The following is a 20,705-nucleotide window of genomic DNA, read 5'->3' on the forward strand; positions in this document are numbered from 1 at the left end:
AATGGCTTGTTTACTGAGCCATAAACCGGAAATGACAAAATCCTCATTGCTTCAGGTTTCTGACATCACACAGTGGGGGGTGGGGCAACAACATCCGTTCCTTCCACTATGTCTTAGGAACAGGATGCTACCGGATGCATCCTTACCGGGCTCTCCAATCGCACAGAAGACCCCGGTAAAGGCTGAAGAAAATGACAGAGATTCCCCAGTCTTTTTCTGCACTGAACAGTGAATAAATGGAAAGTGCTCTGTTCTGAATGGCTTCCTGTTCATTTCCAAACGGAATGCAATGCTTGGGTTACGAATGAACATATTGAGTGTATTCATTCAGAAAAAGAAGGGGCTGGCAAATTACATGTTTACCGGCCCTTTGCACACAGCTTCTTGTGTGCCCGTAGCAGCAGGCAGGAGAGGAGAAAAGGGAAGCCGGTAGCACTGCTCGGGTGAACAGCCTGAGGACATAGAGCAGGGCCCGGGCAGCAGGGGGAATCTGCGCTGCACAGGATGATTAGGGTGTGTCCGGCATAGGCCGTTATAGTGTACAGTGGAACCTCGGATTGTGACTAACGCGGTTAACGAGCGTTTCGCAATACGAGCACTGTATTTAAAAAAAATCGTAACTCGGTTTGCGAGTGTTGTCTTGCAACACAAGCACAATTCAGGCCAAAGCAGTGTGTAGTACCGCGGTTGGCCTGAGGTGGGGGGCAGCGGAGCCAAGCAGAGCCGAACTGCGCCGATCGCAGCCAATCGGCACGTTCGGAAATGCATGCAAAGGCCCGAGCACAGCACGGGTGAACTCGGCAAATCTCGGGAACGGAGTCTTCACGAGGTTTGCCGAGGTCAGCAGAGGTGTCCTCGGCCCTTTCTGTCCATTTCTGAGGCTCTCTGGCGCTCCCCCCACCTCTGCCCGCATGTGGTATTGCATGACCTTAAAGTCAATGCGGAACAAATTATTTTAGTTTCCATTGACTTCAATGGGGAAACTTGCTTTGATATGCAAGTACTTTAGATTACGAGCATTCTCCTGGAACGGATCATGCTCCTAATCCAAGGTTCCACTGTAATTATATAACCAATATAGTGTAATCATTATATGGGGCTCTGCAATACAGCCTATGTGCTTGCTTGGCTTTAGCTCTCCTCCTGCTGGCTGGAGGAGGATGGTGCAGCATAACATTATTATAACAGTAGAGGGATAGAGGCAAATAAAGAGTAAGGCCCCTTTCACACCTGCGGACCGTATGTCCGCTTTTTCATCCATCCGTGTGCGGATGAAACAGGGATATACATTGGTCCCTATGAGATTGCGGGTGTCAGCGGATGAACATCCGATTTCACCCTCCTCCGATTCTGCAGACGGGGGAAAACACTATTTTTCCTTCCGTCTGCGGATCGGATGAACACGGACAGACGGTCCGTCTTCATCCGATCCCCCCATAGGGGAGAGCAGAGAAAAGACAGGGCGGTCCCTGCACAGTGTGTGGGGACCGCCCTGTCATCCGCCAGCTCAGCGGGGATCAACGGAGTGATCCCCGCTGAGCATACGGAGGATCACGGGGCGGATCATTACTGATCCACCCTGTGTGAAAGGGGCCTAATGACTACTGCTTGATGTTGTTTTAGTCCAGCACCTGGCTACAGTAAGTTCTCTAAAGAGTCAGTTTACTAAAGCACAAGTGCAAAAGTTTTTTTTTTTAATCCACATGCACTATTATTTTTTTTATCATAGGAAATATCATTTTCAAATTGTTACATTAATACATAATAGTAGTATTTTTTATGATATAATTTAATTTAAAAAATGATCACTGTATTCTTAATCACATTACTTATAAGATGGTCATTTAAGATGCCTTTTTAGAAAAGCAGAGGACTGAACCATTTTAGGTGTAGAAAAAACAATTTCTTTATGACACAAAGAACCAAATCATAACTAAATTCTATGTATTTCATATCCATATTACACATGCAATATTTTAGTATGTGCATTGAAATATTTGATGGTAAAAGGATCATGTAATAAAATATCAATATAGTTAAAATAATTAATCTTGGCTTAGTGAATTAGTGAATTGATCTAACAGTTGCATCACATGGGGTGAAGAATTAAATATATATATATTTCAGTTTAGCATAACATCCAAGCTTCTGCTAGCACACTATTGACAACTGTTAGGCCCCGTACACACGACCAAGTTTCTCGGCAGAATTCAGCCAGAAACTCGGTCGGAGCTGAATTCTGCCGAGAAACCCGGCCGTGTGTACACTTTCGGCCGAGGAAGCCGACGAGGACCTCGGCGAGGAAATAGAGAACATGTTCTCTATTTCCTCGTTGTTCAATGGGAAATTTCGGCTCGCCGAGATCCTCGGCAGCTTCACAAGGAACTCGACGGGCAAAACGATGTGTTTTGCCCGTCGAGTTCCTCGGACGTGTGTACGGGGCCTAAGTTGCAATTTTTTCATTGGCGGAGTGTATAACTAAGGCAGGCTGGTGACACTAGTTTTTAGATCCAGAACATGCATTGCTAAATGCTGCCATCATGTGGCCTTTTTGTGAAACAGCATTTTTTTCTGTCAAGTGTATGAAGGTGGTCAAAAAGTAGACTGTTCTTGCTGTTGTCTTTTAGGCTAGGTTCACACTAGTGCAGCTGCGACTTGATCTAATTTTCAGTGCATTTTTTATGTGTTTTTTATGCTGATGTATTTTTTGTGGGGGAAGGAGACTGTACAAAACTGTGCCAAAGATGCACTAAAAAGGCATGTAAATTTGTTTTACATGCATTTTTTAATCTATGGAGCCCAACATTGCACTGCATCGCACCAAATTAGCACCTGTACCTTCCCCAAAGTCACATGTGAATGGGCACCATTGAAATCAATTTGATTTTCATTGTTATTGTTTTATTATTATTATTATTATTATACAGGATTTATATACTGCCAACAGTTTGCACAGCACTTTACAACATTGGGGGAAGACAGTACAATTACAATACAATACAGGAGGAATCAGAGGGCCTTGCTCGTTAGAGCTTACAATCTAGAACTGTTATGCCATTCTGTGCAAAATCGTACTAGTGTGAACCAGGAAAATGTTCTGCTGCAAGGCAGTTATTTTTCGTTTTTTTTATTTTTTTTATTTTGCAAATCTGTTTTTTAAAGTTTTACAGAGGACACAAACAAAAACATTAACAATACATAAAGGTGAGAACCCTTGCAGGGGCTATCAGAATGACATTGCACGAATAATAATATATAATATAAAAAAAAAAAATAGCAAGGGCCCCATCCATTAACATTGAGGCGTGGCTTGCAATAACAAAAAAAGGGGCAGATCCACAAAGCGAGTACGCCGGCGTATCTACTGATACGCCGGCATACTTTCAAATTTCCCGCGTCGTATCTTTGTTTTGAATCCTCAAAACAACATACGACGTCATCTGGGTTAGATCCGACAGGCGTACCTCTTCGTACGCCTTCGGATCTAAGATGAAATTTTTCGGCGTCCGCTGGGTGGCGTTTACGTCGTTTTCCACGTCGAGTATGCAAATTAGCTATTTCCAACGATCCACGAACGTACGAGCGGCCGTCGCATTCTTTTTCGTCGTCTCTAGTCGGCTTTTTCCGGCGTATAGTTAAAGCTGCTGTTTCGTGGCGTATAGTTAAACCTGCTATGTTAAGTATGGCCGTCGTTCCCGCGTTTTATTTGAATTTTTGTTTTCGTTTGCGTAAGTCGTCTGTGAATCGCGGGATGGACGTAATTTAGTCAAAACAATGACGTCCTTGCGACATAATTTCGCGCAATGCACGGCGGGAGATTTAGGGACGGCGCATGCGCAGTTCGTTCAGCGCAGGGACGCACTTCATTTAAATGAAACACGCCCCATACCCGCCCAATTTGAATTCCGCGCCCTTACGCCGCAAGAGATACACTACGCCGCCGTAACTTACGGCGCAAATTCTTTCTGGATTCAAACCAAAGAGAAGTAAGTTACGGCGGCGTAGCGTATCTCAGATAGGCTGCGCCGGGGCAGATCTTTGTGGATCTGCCCCAAAATCTTGAGCAGGCATGACAAAGGTGCAAAGGATATAATAGCCCAACAGGGAGGGATGCCCCCATAGCAAAAAAAAAAAAAAAAAGTATATAGACTACTCGTAAAACTGAATAGACATTAATCCATAAACATTACTGAAGCTAGCGAGTGCCCTGCCAGCCATTTGGACCATACCCTATCACTTTTTTTGGGGCAACCCAACCTTAACATACAGTAGGTGTTCTTATAAAGCAGTAAACTGTTATACATCAGTTGTTTCCAGAAGGAAAGAGGTGTGTGTGTGGGGGGAGGTATTTTTCTTCCATTGCATTGCTATGGCCTTCCAAGTGAAGAAAAGGAGTAGGGTAACCTTTCTGCCACCATGGGAATCAGATTTTCCACTAGACCTACTAGACAGATTTGCGGTGAGGGTCGCAAAGAGATAGAGATCACTAGGTTAATCAAAACCAGCACTCCTCCCAGAACCCGATGATGGTGGGACAGGTCCAGACTATGTGGAAAAAATCCCTCTGGGATCATTCACACCTCTACCACTCCACTGGATGTGAAGGATTCATCCTATAGGCCCCGTACACACGACCGGTTTTCTCGGCAGAATTCAGCAAGAAACTCGATGGGAGACGTATTCTGCCGAGAAAACCGGTCGTGTGTACATTTTCGCCGAGAAACCCGTCAGGAAACTCGTCGAGCCAAAAAGAGAGCATGTTCTCTATTTCCTCGTTGGGCAATGGGAACATTTGGCTCGACGAGTTTTCTGACAGCCGAACAAGGAACTCGACGAGCAAAACGATGTGTTTTGCCCGTCGAGTTTCTCGGCCGTGTGTACGCGGCCATAGAGTCTGAAGTGAGTGTAGTAGGCACTATGTACAATTTTAAATTATATGAGCTGGGAAATCCCAAATATTTTCTCAATCATCCCTGTCTAGATTTGGTATATCCTGCAGCCATTGGGCACAGAGCCTCTCCATAGCAGGCACGGACACAGAGACAAAATGAGAATAATAATTAAAAGTGGGTTTCTTAGAGAAATCCAATTGAAGCACATGCTCAAGATCAGATTGGGCAACCATAAATGAAGCTTGTGGAAACTGACTTTGGAAAAACATGGGAGAGCTGCATATAATAGAATACAAGCCGACATTTTCACTAATATACAGTATATTGTTTAACTGTATAGGGTTTATCCTACAGTATATGCACTTTAATGATGGCTATTACGCAGCACTCATAACTTTTTATATTTACAGCTTGTGCACAAACATGATTTATCTTGGATATATTTACTAATAAAATATATAGTAGAATCAAACAAATTCTATGAAAATTATAGCTTTGATATTAATTGTGCTATTGCCCAGCTTTGTTATGTGTCTGTGTAATATATATATGTATGCATTTTGTTTAAAATTTGTATTCTTATGAATGCCACCTAGGGCTGTATAATTGAATGCTAATTTGTGTGCTTTTTTGTTTTGTAATTTGTGTGCTTTCTTCATACTTTGCATTGTCTATATGTATTTTGGGTCCTTTCCCTTCCCTTTCATGTACTTGATTTCAGGTACCACCTCTGCTTTTTTGCTTCATGATGTATTTGGCGCCTCAGCACCCATGTTACATCAGAGCAATGTGATTTCAAGTGAGTAAGCTTAATTGATCCTGCTTCCCTTTTGAATGGATATTTTGCATGCTGTCATGAGATTTCAAGATAATTTCAAAATGCTCAAATATAAATTATTTTAAAGCTAGTCAGTCAGGCAACAGTCTTGCTAGGATGGATACATCAAAAAAGGGATTTAATGCTTACCATCACCTTTGGAAATACTGCTCCTGATTTGCACACATGTGAAGGCCTTGGCATTTGGTCATATGCTTTTATTACTGAAGTCTGGAGGATCTACCTGAACTCCATCTAAGGGGAGCTGCAGCCATCTTATGAGTGACTGTTGATTAATATTGGACTATCTAGGGGCCAATTCCCACTATACACTAAATTTTTGTGCCATAAGAATTGTTGTCTATTCATTTGGTTATGCATGCATGTGCTTATGATACCTAGGCATTCAAATATGGGAGCGAAACTAAATGGAGTCTGGAGCAGCATTTTTTCCTGAACATTAAGTATTTCATCTCTTCTGTTACACATTCATTATCCATCCTGGCATGACTGAAAACATCTTATTAGTAATATTTAAAGGAACTCAGGTATAATTAACCATCTACACACAAGTTCAATACCCATGGCCCAACGTCATGTGAATTTGGGTAAAGTGCTCCTTGTCCTCCTCAACCTGAGAGATTAGCATTCAATATAAATACAGCTCAAAGCAAATGCTGATTACTTCAATGAATCCCACAAAACTGTCAGATACTCTGTTCTGAGAGTTTTACTGTACAATTAAATAAGGTTATTACACATGTAGCACCCTGGTCCTAAACAGGGCTGCTAATAAATCTAGTTGTGCTAGGTGGTAACTAGCCTGGCTAATTGGAAGTCTTTGATCCACTGATTTCTGTCCTAAGCCTGAGTTTAATTCTTAACTCTCTTCTGTCAATAAGTGGCACTGTTGCCTTTGGCATTAGGATGATGGATAACAGTGAATTCAGGTGATGAGTAAATGTGTTGTCTCAGCCAATTAGCAGGAGTTTCTTTTGCCCACTTTGCATGCTGGGATAAACTATTTACTCGGAAGGAGTCATGTGATCAGGGTTCTTGTCTGCCCAGGGCTGCGGTCTGAAAGGATGTGTGTCAAACAGCTCCTGGCTGCTAGGCCTGAAGCCTGAGGCCTATCCAGGATTCCAATGGCTGTTAGGTCTATGTGAGGCCTATCCAATAATTTAAGATTCCGCAAAGGAGCAGGAGCAGCAGAGGTTAGGCCTGAAGCCTGGGGCAGAATCAGGTGTGTTAGAGGCTCAGCTCAGAGGGAGCCTGTTTGTTGCCGGAGGTAAAGGAGAAGCAATTGCCAGAGGAACGACCTCTCCTGTTGCCGGTGGCAAGTGTAGAAGGGATGAAGTTCTGAGGGAGTACCAGAGCAGAAGCTTCACTAGCCAGGGATGGTGAAGTAAGTGGTAAAGCTTCAGTGGAGCCTCATCCAGGAATGCAGCGGGTAGCTGTGAGTAAAGCTTGAAGGAGTACAGAGGGTAGCTGTAAGTAAAGCTTGAAGATAAGTACAGTGGGTAGCTTTGAGTTGAGCTTGAAGGATCCAGCAGGTAGCTGAGAGTCCAAGAAGTCTTGTAAAAGACAGCGAGATGAGTTTAAGGATCTACAGTGGGATAATGTGAGTTAAGCCGGAAGATCTACAGTGGGTTACTGTGAGTTAAACTGGAAGATCTAGCAAGTTGTTGCTATAAGAAACAGAAGATGCTACAAGATACAGTGTGCTGCATTTAGCTTAAAGGTCCTTTTTCTGTATTGCTGTCTGCCTAGTTCTATATTTGTCTGCAGAGTTTGCCTAATTGCTATTGCATTTGTGTCCTGTGACCTAACTCTCTCTCCCACCATTCCTGTTAAGAGAAACAAAGTTCTTTGTTCATTTTTATAAAAGTAACTGGCGCCCGATCTTTCCACCTTGCACCACACCCACTATGCCTAGTAACCTGAACCCTGAGGAGGAATGCCAGTTCTCCCTGGCTCCTCCCTGGTCACCATCAGGCCCTTGAAAGTTGGGGAGACTGCTACACACAAATGAAGGCAATCAATTGCAAAATGGTATGCATACAGTATCATCAAAAGGACATATTGGTTTTTTTTTTTGTCTTTAGAATATCTATTCAATAAAAAGTTAGTGCAGGCCAGTCATGACCAGCCCTAATTAAATTATTTAAAAAACATAAAACTCCCACTGTCCTGCAAGTCTTGAGTGGTGTGTGGTGGGAGGAGAAGTCCAGCTTGAGCTTGTTTCTCTTCTGGGTCACAGCAGTGCAATTCATTTTCCACTCCTGTGACCTGTTTTCAGCAGAGACAGGTCTAACATCCGCTCTGTAATGACGTCCACCAGGTGCCTGGACTTATGCCTGGAAGCCCCCAGACCCCCCCCCCATGTGAATGAGTATGGGGTACATAGCTCCCTTCTAATTAACAAAATAAAGTGTAATGTAAAAAAACAAAAAACAAACAGTAGGCAGTTTTTGTCAAATTTCTTTATTTAAAAAATAAATGTCCACCGGTAAAGATCGTCAATTATGCCCCACCCGCCGGCACCACCGACCTGAAAAAAAAACAAAAAAACTCCAGCCCCGACAAAGGCTCCCGCCATCTGCCAGCTCTGCTGTGTGACAGCTCCTAAATAACTAATGGGCAGGCCACCCGGTGATGTCACCAAGTAGCGCCGCCACCTTGTGACGTCACCGACCCAGCATGCCATCGATCGATTACGACAAAATGTTTGTTCAAACTTCCACTAGTGCATATCTAGCTTTACTGCAGCAGAGAAAAATAAGGTCTCCTGCTATGCCAGGTAGGTCTGTTCTGTAAAGCAGAGCTGTGTAAATCTCAGTATTGGATGGACATAAATATAAATCCCTTGGCAGGTAAGATGGCTCTAATGTATTTATTTAATCTGTGTATTTTACTGGTTCAGCTTTAATTATCAGTTTATTCATTTTGTATGATAGATTTTTAGGGGTATTTAAAGTCATACATTTTCATACTAAAAGGATAGAATATTTATTTTACCAATACCAATATTCATATTCATATTCATGAAATGAAGACTTCAGAAGGCATGTCTACCAGGCACCCATTCTGGCTCTCAGGGCCCCTCAGCTCAAATGACTGTACTTATGACATACCTCCCAACTTTTTGAGATGGGAATAAGGGACACCTATCAGCAAAAGTATACAGGCATAGGACACACCCCTTGCCACACCCCCTTAAAGGAGAATTGTGCAAAAAAAAAAAACAAGGTTTGTTAAACCCTCAAGGGTTTTTTTTTTTTTACCACTGCTATTCCTTTATATTGGCTTTTGGTATTTACAAATGCAGCAATTGAGAAATCAGATGAAAGGTTTAGCACTGGAAAACACTTTTTGATAGATAAAAAGTGTATTTTATATACATCTGTATAGATCAGACCAAAATGAGGGACAGATGAGGAGGAATGAGGGACAGAGGGACATTGCTCTAAATCAGGGACAGTCCCTCGAAATTAGGGACAGTTGGGAGCTATGTTTATGAGTTGAAATTTTGAGAGTTTTCTTATTAAAAAAATGTGAAAAAATGTCCGCCTGCCCTGTGCTGTGTCATTTTGTTATAATCTGTTATGTCATCCATTTTAGTCCCATGGTTTCCAAGGACCATTCAGGATCTGGACAAGTTTGCAAATCAGATTCTGAGCTATGGAGAGGAGCTTGATGCAGATCATCCCGTGAGTGCAATTGTTTATTTTGTAAATACGATTAATGATTATAATACTATATTCCTAAAATATATACAGTATAACAGTGTATTGAAAAAAAAAAAATCTTATATTTTTTGATAAATATATCTGGAGACACATTTATCAATGCATTTAATGATTATTAAGCCTCGTACACACGGTCTGACTTTTTGTCAAAAAACTTCAAAATGAGCACGTTTTCCCAAAAATCCGACCGTGTGTACGCTTCATCGGACAAACTTTTTCGGTTTTCATCGGACAAAAGTTCGCTCTGCAAACGGACAAACTTTTCGGCAACAAAAGTCGGATGGTGCAAAGTCCGACCGTGTGTACAGAAATCCATCAGACTTTTGTCCGAAGTACAAACATGCATGCCCAGAACCAATGTTAAAATCAACCAACAATAGCAGAAGTTGACCACAAAGAGCAGAAATACCACGTGATGTTGGGAAAGTTTGCAGAAAAGTCCTGCCGTGTGAATGCTATGGGTGTGCCCAGCCAACTTCCTTTAAACAAAAATCCATGGAAAAGTTTGTTTGAAGTCCGATCGTGTGTATGAGGCTTAATACTACATGTGTAACAGTATATTGAACATGTGTTCTTATATATTTTTATAAATATATCTAGGGGACACACTTATCAAAGTAGAGCAATTTTTTCTCAACAGTGATTAAAGTCACAGGGAAAGTTCCCCCATTCATAGAAAAAAGTTAATAAAGATGCAAATAGTTAAAAATAAAAGAGCAGGTCCCCATTTCAGTCGCAATGAGGCATGAAAGTCCAGCTCCAGGAAAAACATTTTTAATGCCCCCATTTCGGAGATATGGGGGGAAAGGGACTGCAGTAGGAAAGGTGCATAGGTATGTTACCCTATATACCCTAAGTCTTTAGTGCAGGGGTCTCCAAACCCACATCTGACCTGCTTGTATGCTTTATCAGACCCACAACTTACTCAGATGGTGTCGACACTGCGGGCATAGCACTGATGATCTGCTTGCTTTTCGAATTCCCCGCTGTTCTCGACAGTAAGGCTCCTCAAACTGCAGACAAAGCCACTCCCCCAACCCTTTCTGCTATGCCAGGCTGTGCTGTGGATTGGTTGTTAGGACCACCATCAGCGGTCCTAACAATCAGCGGAGCAACTTCTGGCTCCCGCCCACTGTTTATATTAGCGGTCCGTCTGCATTCAGCCTGCTTGTGTAGCAGTGGGCGGGAGCCGGGAGGTGCAAGAGAGCTGTACTGTGCCTGTGACTTCAATGTAAGAGGCAAATGGGGGCAATGTAGTGTAAATAGCATTGTGCTGGACATGATTGTGCTAACACTGAGGGCACAGATATTCAGAAGATTCTGATGGGGACACAGATATGGGGGACACTTTGATGGGGGACACAGATGTAGGGAAGACTCTGATGGGGACAAAGATGTGTGGAAGGCCCTGATGGGGACACAGATGTGCGAAAAGGCTCTGATGGGGACACAGATGTAAGGAAAGGTTCTAATGTGGAAACAGGTGTGCAAGGAGACTCCCATAGGAAAACAGATGTGCAAGTAGACTCTGATGGGGACACAGATGTGTGAAAAACTCTGATAGGGACACACATGTGCAAGGGTTCTCTGATGAGGACACAGATGAGCAAGGAGTCTCGGTTGGGGACGCAAATGTGTGGAAAGTCTGTGATGGGATTATTTCAATTCTATTCATTCATTTATAAATAATAAAAAAAAATGTGTCCTGCAAATATTTGTAAAATCTACAATGTGGCCCTCGAACTGAAAAGTTTGGAGACCCGTGCTTTAGAGCTATACATGAATACAGGTTATATTTACAACTCTAAAGATCTTAATTTTTAGTCATGTGACTGCTATTTTGCAATATAATGGGGCACAGCAACAAAAAAAAGATCACAAAAAAATAAGCTCTTTATCCTGGCTTTTTAGCTATGTGAATTGAGCTCTTTAGATTGTGAGCTGTATATATCCAATCCCAGAACAACTCTGGTCAAATGCCTATTAGTCTTTCTTTTTATTATCCTACCATAAACAAAACTAAATGACGACCAACAAAGGTAAAACTCTCCTAAGGTTATTTGGAACAACAACATTCAGTTTTAAAATGTTTATTAAGACATTTAAATTGTGAACTCAATGGCCAAATGTAATGGCCAAAGCAAGTCTTATGTATACCTTGACTGAAGTGCTATACATTCATATTTTATATGTATGAGAAGATTGTCAAGTGTTTTTTTATGTTACAATTAGTGCTCAGGTGCGTTTCATCCATAACACTGGTCGCTTTGAAAAATAGGAACAAACACACAAAATATTCATTTGTGGCCAACACAGAGGGATAGGTGCAGCTGAAAATGTATCTATTACTTTAATTGATCTTGCGTAATTATAGATAATTGCTCACTTAATTCAGTATGCAATAGGCATCATTGTTTGCTGTGATTCATGGGCTTTGGAGGGATATGTTCAAAAGAAAAATAAAAGGAATCCGGTTATCTTTATTACAAATAAGTGTCATTTCCTGTGTGTAACAAAACATTTGCACGTTAAAAATTAAGCTGAAATACAGTGCAAATATATTCCTGAATGTGACTCAGTTGGACTTTCCTTGTAGTATCATTGACCAATATTAGCATGAGTAATTGTAATACACTTAAAAACTTTCTATTTGCCATATATGAGAAAATAAATAGTTTGCTTCCCAAAGTGTACATTTATAATAACCTAATTGGTGCTAAATCTCCAAATTGTATCTCCAACCAAATCATGATTGCTGTGTAAATAAAGATTTATAGCACATTGCCCTAATATTCATTCCTAGTGTTAGGGTCTGGGGAAGGTAGACATGAGCCGCCAGACAGGTGCCTATAATTTCACTTGAAGGAATTCTTTAAAAACCTGTCAAGTCTCTTAGGCCTCGTACACACGGACGGACTGTCCGCTGAAAACGGTCCGCCGGACCGTTTTCAGCGGACATGTCCGCTCGGAGATTTCTGTCTGATGGTTGTACACACCATCAGACAGAAATCCGCGCGGACACGATACGCTGTGACGTGGCCGGCGACGCGCGCGGCCCTGGAAGGTCAATGCTTCCACGCATGCGTCTAATCACTTCGACGCATGCAAGTTCTTTCGGCCGAGCGGACATGTCCGGTGAGTCTGTACAGACGACCGAACATGTCCGACGGACAGGCTTCCAGCGGACATGTTTCTTAGCATGCTAAGGAACATTTGTCCGCTGGAAACCTGTCCGATCCGCCGGAAAATTGTCCGGTCGGACGTACAGATGACCGAACATGTCCGCTGAAACTGGTCAGCGGACCAGTTTCAGCGGACATGTTCGGTCGTGTGTACGGGGCCTAAATGTTAAAGCAGAGCTAAAGCCACCCCACTAAAAAATGTAAAGCCAGCAGCCTACTGCGCATGTGAGAAGCGTGCTGCGCTTTGTGAATATCCCGATGACAGGGGAAGGAGGAGGGGGGGGGGCTAAAATTCTTGCCACAGTGAGGTCCCCTGGAGGTGGGGAAGAGTACCTGTCAAAAACAGATACCCACTCCCTCCCTCCCTGAAAAGTGCCAAATGTGGCAGCGGGGGTGCATGTAAGAAAAAACTGGAGCTTCTCCTATTGGATGGAGCTTTGCTTTAATAGGGCAACAGACTTTTTAAACTCACATTTCAGCAACTAAAAGAGGCTTTACAGGACGAGCAAACACCCCTGTGCTACAATTTAAATTGAGCATGAGTTTTGTTGTTGTAGTACGCTAATGCCTAGTACACACAATCGGTTTTCCTGATGGTCAAAAGACCGCGGGGAAAACCGAGGGGAAAACCGGTAACCTGCTCTGTCCCTTTTCCCCTGTACACACGGTCGATTTTCCAGACAGGAAAACTGCCAGGAGAACTTTGGTCGTGAAAGCCGGCCATGTGTATGCTTCTTCGCAGTGTTTCCCATAGGAAAACTGCGGGAAAAAAACCCAATGCGATTCGTGGCGAGAAAAAAGAGAACATGTTCTCATTTTTTAAACCGCAGTTTTCCTGTCGGGAAAACTGCTAGGGAGCATACACACGGCCGGTTTTCCCAGCCAAAGGAAAGCACGGCAGTTTTCCCGATGGGAAAAACAATCGTGTGTACTAGGCATTAGAGGTTATTGCTATTAAGAATTTGGCATTATATATGGAACATGAGAAAATATAAGCATGATTTATTTATTTTCTTTATTTGCTCTTAGGGATTCACTGATGCCGTGTATCGGGCTAGACGCAAAGAATTTGCAGACATTGCATTCAATTACAAGCAGTAAGTACAGTTATTGATATTATTTTTTTTCACAAATCATTTATCAGATTTATCAGTATGTGCAAGGTTTATCCTTTGAAACAGAGTGTAGTTTAAAAAATGTGGCTGTCAAGTGAAAACAGGTCACAGGAGTAGAGTTGAGCGAACCCGAACTGTAAAGTTCGGGTTCGGTACGGACTTTGGGTTTTTCCCGAACCCGGACCCGAACCCGAATAATTGGAAAAAGTTTGGGTCCAGGATCGGAATTCGGGAAAAAAAATGCGTGGAGGTCCCCGCAAATTCAATAACCAGACCCTTTAGGTCTGGTATGGATATTAAGGGGAACCCCGCCGTCAATTTAAAAAAAAAATGACGTGCGGTTCCCCCTAAATATCCATATCCAGACCCTTCAGGTCTGGTATGGATATTAAGGGGAACCCCGCCGGCAATTTAAAAAAAAAAATTATGTGCGGTTCCCCCTAAATATCCATAACCAGACCCGTTATCCGAGCACATTGACCTGGCCGGCCGCAGAAAAGAGGGGGGGACAGAGTGCGCCCCCCCCCCCTCTCCTGAACCGCACCAGGCCACATGCCCTCAACATGGGGAGGATGTCCCCATGTTGATGGGGACAAGGGTCTCATCCCCACAACCCTTGCCTGGTGGTTGTGGGGGTATGCGGGCGGGAGGCTTATCAGAATCTGGAAGACCCCTTTAACAAAGGGGACCCCCAGATCCTGACCCCCCTGTGTGAAATGGTAATGGGGTACACTGTACCCCTACCATTTTTGCAGATTTTCTCTCACTTCCTGTCTGTTAAAACATTGTCCCCAAAACAGAAGATAAGAGAAAATCTCTTTAGCAGAACCCCAGGCTATCAGTAAAACAGGACAGGGGTTCTAACCAGTGGTGGTGTGTCCATAGAGGGCGCAGGAGCGCCGCCCCCTCTCTCCTGCACCCGTCAGTCAACAATAGATAGATTCATGCATTGCATGAATCTATCTATTGTCGCCGTTGCCGGCCTCTATTGTCGGGCGGCGGGCATCTGAATTACAGCGGCTGCGTTTGATGGAACAGTGGCTGCGTTAGATGAGCACAGTGGCAGCAATTGATAGGCACAGTAGCTGCGTTTGATGGGCACAGTGAGGCTGCAATTTATGTATTTTCAGTTTGTGGCCCCCGCTCCATAATTTTGAGCACAAGCCGCCACTGGTTCTAACCCTTCACCATTCTATCCAAAAAAAAAAAATACAAAGTTTGACTATGGATATGTTTACCTAGTGTCTCTAAAATTCTCCCTGGTCATGGTAAATATTTTACCATAAATATTTATTTATGCCCCTTTACACATAATTTGTTTGTAATGGTGAATACATGCATTATTGATTAGAACTTTCACCGGCTGTCCATTGTACATTTCTGGACATTGATATTGAATAGCCTACTTGGTACTGTTTGTTTTGGTAGGGGTTTAAATATATATTCTTTTGTAGAATTTTTTCATTTATCCAAATCATGGTATAGAAAGCTAGTAGTCACATTCAACTACAATTGCTTTGTAGTGTTAAACACATTTTACCATTTATCCATGTAGCTTCTTTGTTGTGAGTGTCAGGTGGGAGAGTATAAACCTTGTTCTAGGTACATAATCATCATAGTGATTGGATTTTGCAATTACAGTGCCTTGAAAAAGTATTCATACCCCTTGTAATTTGATTTGCTGTTCTAACAGTGTAAGCCACATGACCCATCCTTCAATGGTTTTGTCCAGTAATTCAGGTGTTGGGTGGGTAAGGAAGTAAGTCAATTCTACAACTCGGGGTAATGCTTTGCCTCCTAAAACTGTTGATGTGAACTAAATGAAAGTCTGTATGTTTTTTTTTTTTCCTTTTAGTGGTCAGCCTATTCCTCGTGTTATCTACACAGAACAGGAGAAGAACACATGGGGGACAGTTTTCAAAGAGCTGAAATCCCTATATCCCACCCATGCTTGCTATGAACATAACCATGTCTTTCCTTTGTTGGAAGAATATTGTGGATATAATGAAAATAACATTCCTCAGCTTGAAGACGTGTCTAACTTCTTGCAAAGTATGTGGATGAAAATCAATCAATAGATTAATGAATCAGCATATTTGTAAATGTGTATTATAAAAACTGTATTCACTTGGAATTTTGGGCCAGATCCACAGCCCCGCAGCGCAACGTAACTTAACAGATTTAAGTTACACTGCCGCAAATTTCCTAAGTTAGGTATCGATCCACAACACACTTACCTGGAAATTTGCGGCGGTGTAACTCAAATCCGTCCGGCGCAAGGCGTTCCTAATCTAATGGGGCGAGTCCCATTTAAATTAGGCGCGCTCCCGCGCCGGACGTAGTGCGCATGCTTGTGACACAAATTTCCCGACGTGCTTTGCGCGACGTGACGTCATTTTTTGATCGGCGCGGCTCGTAGCGTATGTCCGTATTCCTGTACGGCTTACGCAATCGACGTAAAATTAAAAAATTCGACGCGGGAAGGACGGCCATACTTTACACAGCAGTAAGCCTGCTGTGTAAAAGTAGGGCTGCTTTACAAAAGTGTAACTAAGCGACGGGAAACTAACGTAGCGGCGATGTAGCGAACACGAAAAAGCTTTGAGGATCGACGTAACCCCTCATTAGCATACCCGACGCGTAATTTCGACGATGAATGCCCCCAGCGGCGGTCGCGGTACTGCATCTTAAGATCCGGCATTGTAAAACTATTACACCTGCCGGATCTTCTGTCTATCTCTTGGAAACTGATTCTGTGGATCAGTTCCAAAGATAGAAACAGGGATACGCAGGCGGAACAGCAGATCCGCCTGCGTATCTCTTTTGAGGATCTGGCCCTTTGTTCCCTAATGCTTAGCAAATAAGAATGATGTATAATAATCAGCAATGCAATCAGCAGAAATGTCTGATCTGACCAGAAAGAATACAGGGCAGTGAGTCTAGCACTTGAAACATAACCTAAGGGTAATTTTGCAACTTTGACGTGCATTAGTAAAACTGTACATATCGGCACAACTGCTTTTTGTATCCAGGTGGATTATACCTTGTTTTTTCAGGAAAAAATTACGCTTTGTTTTGGTGGTGAATGATAACTGATATCTCCTGTTTTTTTATATTGTCAAAGGAAAACTGGCCCATTTTTTTATTTAGCTGTATATTTCTTGCTATTATACCACCAAAGAACAACCTAAATAATATTTTCTGCTCCTGGCAATTGCAGCAATACCACATCTGTGTATGTTAGTTGTTGTTTTTACCCGTAGTACAGCCCGGAAACAATGGTGCGCATTTTGCATTTTTTGTTTCTGCCTAAAACACACTGGCCCGGATTCAGAAACAAGATACGACGGCGTATCTCCAGATACGTCGTCGTATCTCTGAGTGCGGGCCGTCGTATCTATGCGCCTGATTCAGAGAATTAGTTACGCATAGATTTCCCTAAGATCCGACACCGTCGTATCTTAGGCTGCACATTTACGCTGGCCGTTAGGTGGCGCTTCCGTATAGTTACGCAAGGAATATGCTAATTAGGTATTTACGCCGATTCAGAAACGTACGTCCGGCCGGCGCATTTTTTTACGTTGTTTACGTTAGGCTTTTTCCGGCATAAAGTTACCCCTGCTATATGAGGCGTAGCTAATGTTAAGTATGGACGTCGTTCCTGCGCCGAGTTTTGAAAATTTTACGTCGTTTGCGTAAGTCGTTCGCGAATAGGGCTTTGCGTAAGTTACGTTCACGTCGAAACCAATGAGGCTTTGCGGCGTAATTTGGAGCATGCGCCGTTCGTAAAATACGTCAAATATGTGGGGTCAAAGTGAATTTGAATAAACACGCCCACATCAAATACATTTGAATTAGGTGGGCTTAGGCCAGACGACATACTTTACGCCGCCGTAACACGGGGCGCAAGTCCTTTCTGAATACGAAACTTGCGCCCTACTTTACGGCGGCGTAACGTATCGCAGATATGTTACGCCAGCAGATAGATAGACAAATCTATCAGAATCCGGCCCACTGACACTAACAGGCACTGATACAAAGTAATTTTTTTATTCTACCCATAATATGGTGACCATGACCTTTGACCCCGACCTTGAACTTTAACCCTGACCTTGACCATAACAATAACCCTGGCAAACCTTGGTTTTGTTATTTATTTTTATTATTATTATTTTCTTATTGGATTTCTTTTTTTTACACACTGGTTTATTTACATTTTCTTTTCCTGCAATGTATCTTTCTCTTCATTCAGAAGAGGAAGTAAACAAAGGGGTGGGCCAACAATGACTGATCACTGTGATGGCCAATTAGAGGCTATCACAGCGATCAGGTGACCCGGAACCGAGAGTCTCGGGTCCCGATCAGATGAGAGCCCGGCACGCTCCCAGTACAAAGAAAGATGCGCATATATGCGGCCCCACGGAAAAAAGACAACTTTAGCGAGGCCACATTAATACGTTGGCAGAATGGCATGGCTGTGCAAAGCAATGTGCCTGTACGTTGCTTTAAAATTGCTGCCGTGCGGGCTTGCACGTGACGCAAGCTCTGTGACTGTGTCCACGGGACCCGGACTCAATGTCCAACGATGTCCCGCGTTTGAGTCACGGAGCTGCAGAACAGTGAGATGCCTATGTAAACAAGGCATTTCCCTGTTCTGCCTAGTGCCAGGACAGTGATCTACTGCTCCCTGTCATTAAGAGCAGTGATCTCTGTCATGTCGGTTGTAGCCCTGCCCCCACACAGTGAGAATCATTCCATACGACACTTAACCCCTTCATCGCCCCCTAGTGTTTAACCCCATCCCTGCCAGTGTCATTTACACAGTAATCAGTGCATTTTTATAGCACTGATCGCTGTATAAATGACAATGGTCCCAAAATAGTGTCAAAAGTGTCCGATGTGTCCGCCATAATGTCGCAGTCACAATAAAAATAGCTGATCGCCGATATTACTAAAAAAAAAATTATAATTAAAATGCCATAAAACTATCCCCTATTTTGTAGAAGCTATTGCGATTTTTTTTTACCAAAAATATTTACAAGAATATATATCAGCCTAAACTGAGAAAGAATTTTTTTTTTATATATTTTTTTGGGGGATATTTATTATAGCAAAAAGTTAAAAAATATTGCTTTTTTTTTTTCAATATTTACACTCTTTTTTTGTTTATAGCGCAAAAAATAAAAACCACAGAGATGATCAAATACCACCAAAAGAAATCTCTATTTGTGGGGAAAAAAGGGACGTCAATTTTGTTTGGGTGCAATGCTCTGATCAGGAAGGGGGTAAATTCTTCCGGGGCTGAAGTGGTTAAATGTAAGGAGTGTAAGACAGTCTCCCAGAAGGCTGTCAGTGGGACAACGCTAGTTTCTCTAGCTGGGTGAGTAATAATGAGTAATACAGTAAAACATTGGTAGCACCATTCTTTACAGAAGAAAATCGTGCCCAAATCCCAAGGTTTTGATGTGACCTCACTGAACAATATGCTAAAACGAAAGGGGACTAGCCTGAAAAAATGCACTCGATTTTGGTAGATTGCAGATGTAGGGCATAATTTAAATATTTCTATAATTTTTTTATTTTTTTTGTGAAGATTGTACTGGATTTCGTTTACGTCCTGTTGCTGGTTTGCTGTCCTCTCGTGACTTTTTGGCAGGACTAGCATTTAGAGTTTTTCACTCAACCCAGTATATCCGTCATTGGTCAAAACCCATGTATACGCCTGAACCGTGAGTACATTTTGTTAATTTTACCAGTACTATAAATATGAAATGTAAATATATAATAGTTATCTATACAGGTATAGTAATACTTTCTTCACCAAGGTCCCAGATGCTTGTCAAATGAGATGTAAACATAAAGGGGCAGATCCACAAAGATCTGCCCCGGCGCAGCGTATCTGAGATACGCTACGCCACCGTAACTTACTTTTTTTGTTTCGAATCCTGGAAGAATTCGCGCCGTAAGTTACGGCCGCGTAGTGTATCTTTCGCGGCGTAACGGCGCCTAATTCAAATCGGCGAGTAGGGGGGCGTGCTTCATTTAAATGAAGCGCGTCCCCACGCCGAATGAACTGCGCATGCGCCGTCCCTAAATTTCTCGCCGTGCATTGCGCTAAATGACGTCGCAAGGACGTAATTTTTTTGGAAGTGGACGTAAATTACATCCATCCCGATTCACGGACGACTTACGCAAACGAAAAAAAAAAATTCAAAATAAACGCGGGAACGACGGCCATACTTAACATGGCAGGTTTCACTATACGCCACAAAACAGTAGCTTTAACTATACGCCAGAAAAAGCCGACTAGAGACGACGTAAAAGAATGCGACGGCCGCTCGTACAATCGTGGATCATCGGAAATAGCTAATTTGCATACTCGACGCGGAAAACGACGGGAACTCCACCCAGCGGACGCCGAAGTATTGCATCTAAGATCCGAAGGCGTACAAAGTCGTACGCCTGTCGGATCTAACCCAGATGCCGTTGTATCTTGGTTTGAGGATTCAAACCAAAGATACGACGCGGGAAATTTGAAAGTACGCCGGCGTATCAGTAGATACACCGGTGTACTCTCACTGTGGATCTGCCCCAAAGTATGTATATGTAGCATATCTTTACCAAGGCAAGGGTTAGAGCCCTTATTGTTGGGTGTGTGGGAGATTTCTAGGAAGATTCACCCTCTCTATTGGTCTCTTGGTTACTATTATCATTAAGACTAAAAATTCTGAGTTTTCACTAGAACTTGAATAAAGACCTCTTTCAAGGGGAAACTTGCTGTGGTCTCATTTCCTTTTCCTACAAGACAGGAAGTAATATAAAATCTCCACAATAGCACATTGATGACATGAAATGAAATATGACAGGGGTTTTAGCTTTACCCTAATCTTTAAAAAAAAAAATGACTTTAGATATTCTTTCAATTGTTTTTATACACTATATGAACAGCC

General features: G+C 42.6%; 1 protein-coding gene across 2 annotated transcripts in view; it reads left to right on the forward strand.

Annotated features, from left to right (window-relative positions):
* Positions 1-20,705, forward strand: part of LOC120932125 (phenylalanine-4-hydroxylase-like) — a 77,777-nt gene that overhangs the window by 43,311 nt on the left and 13,761 nt on the right. The window contains exons 4-8 of one of the 2 annotated variants that reach the window (XM_040344281.1): positions 5,614-5,691; positions 9,331-9,419; positions 13,670-13,737; positions 15,611-15,807; positions 19,349-19,484. In XM_040344281.1, the coding sequence (XP_040200215.1) occupies positions 5,614-5,691; positions 9,331-9,419; positions 13,670-13,737; positions 15,611-15,807; positions 19,349-19,484 (568 nt within the window). The remainder of the gene's footprint in view (positions 1-5,613; positions 5,692-9,330; positions 9,420-13,669; positions 13,738-15,610; positions 15,808-19,348; positions 19,485-20,705) is intronic. The other variant, XM_040344282.1, reaches the window with a different exon arrangement.

This window comes from Rana temporaria, chromosome 3 (genome assembly GCF_905171775.1).
Source record: "Rana temporaria chromosome 3, aRanTem1.1, whole genome shotgun sequence".
NCBI lineage: Eukaryota > Metazoa > Chordata > Amphibia > Anura > Ranidae > Rana > Rana temporaria.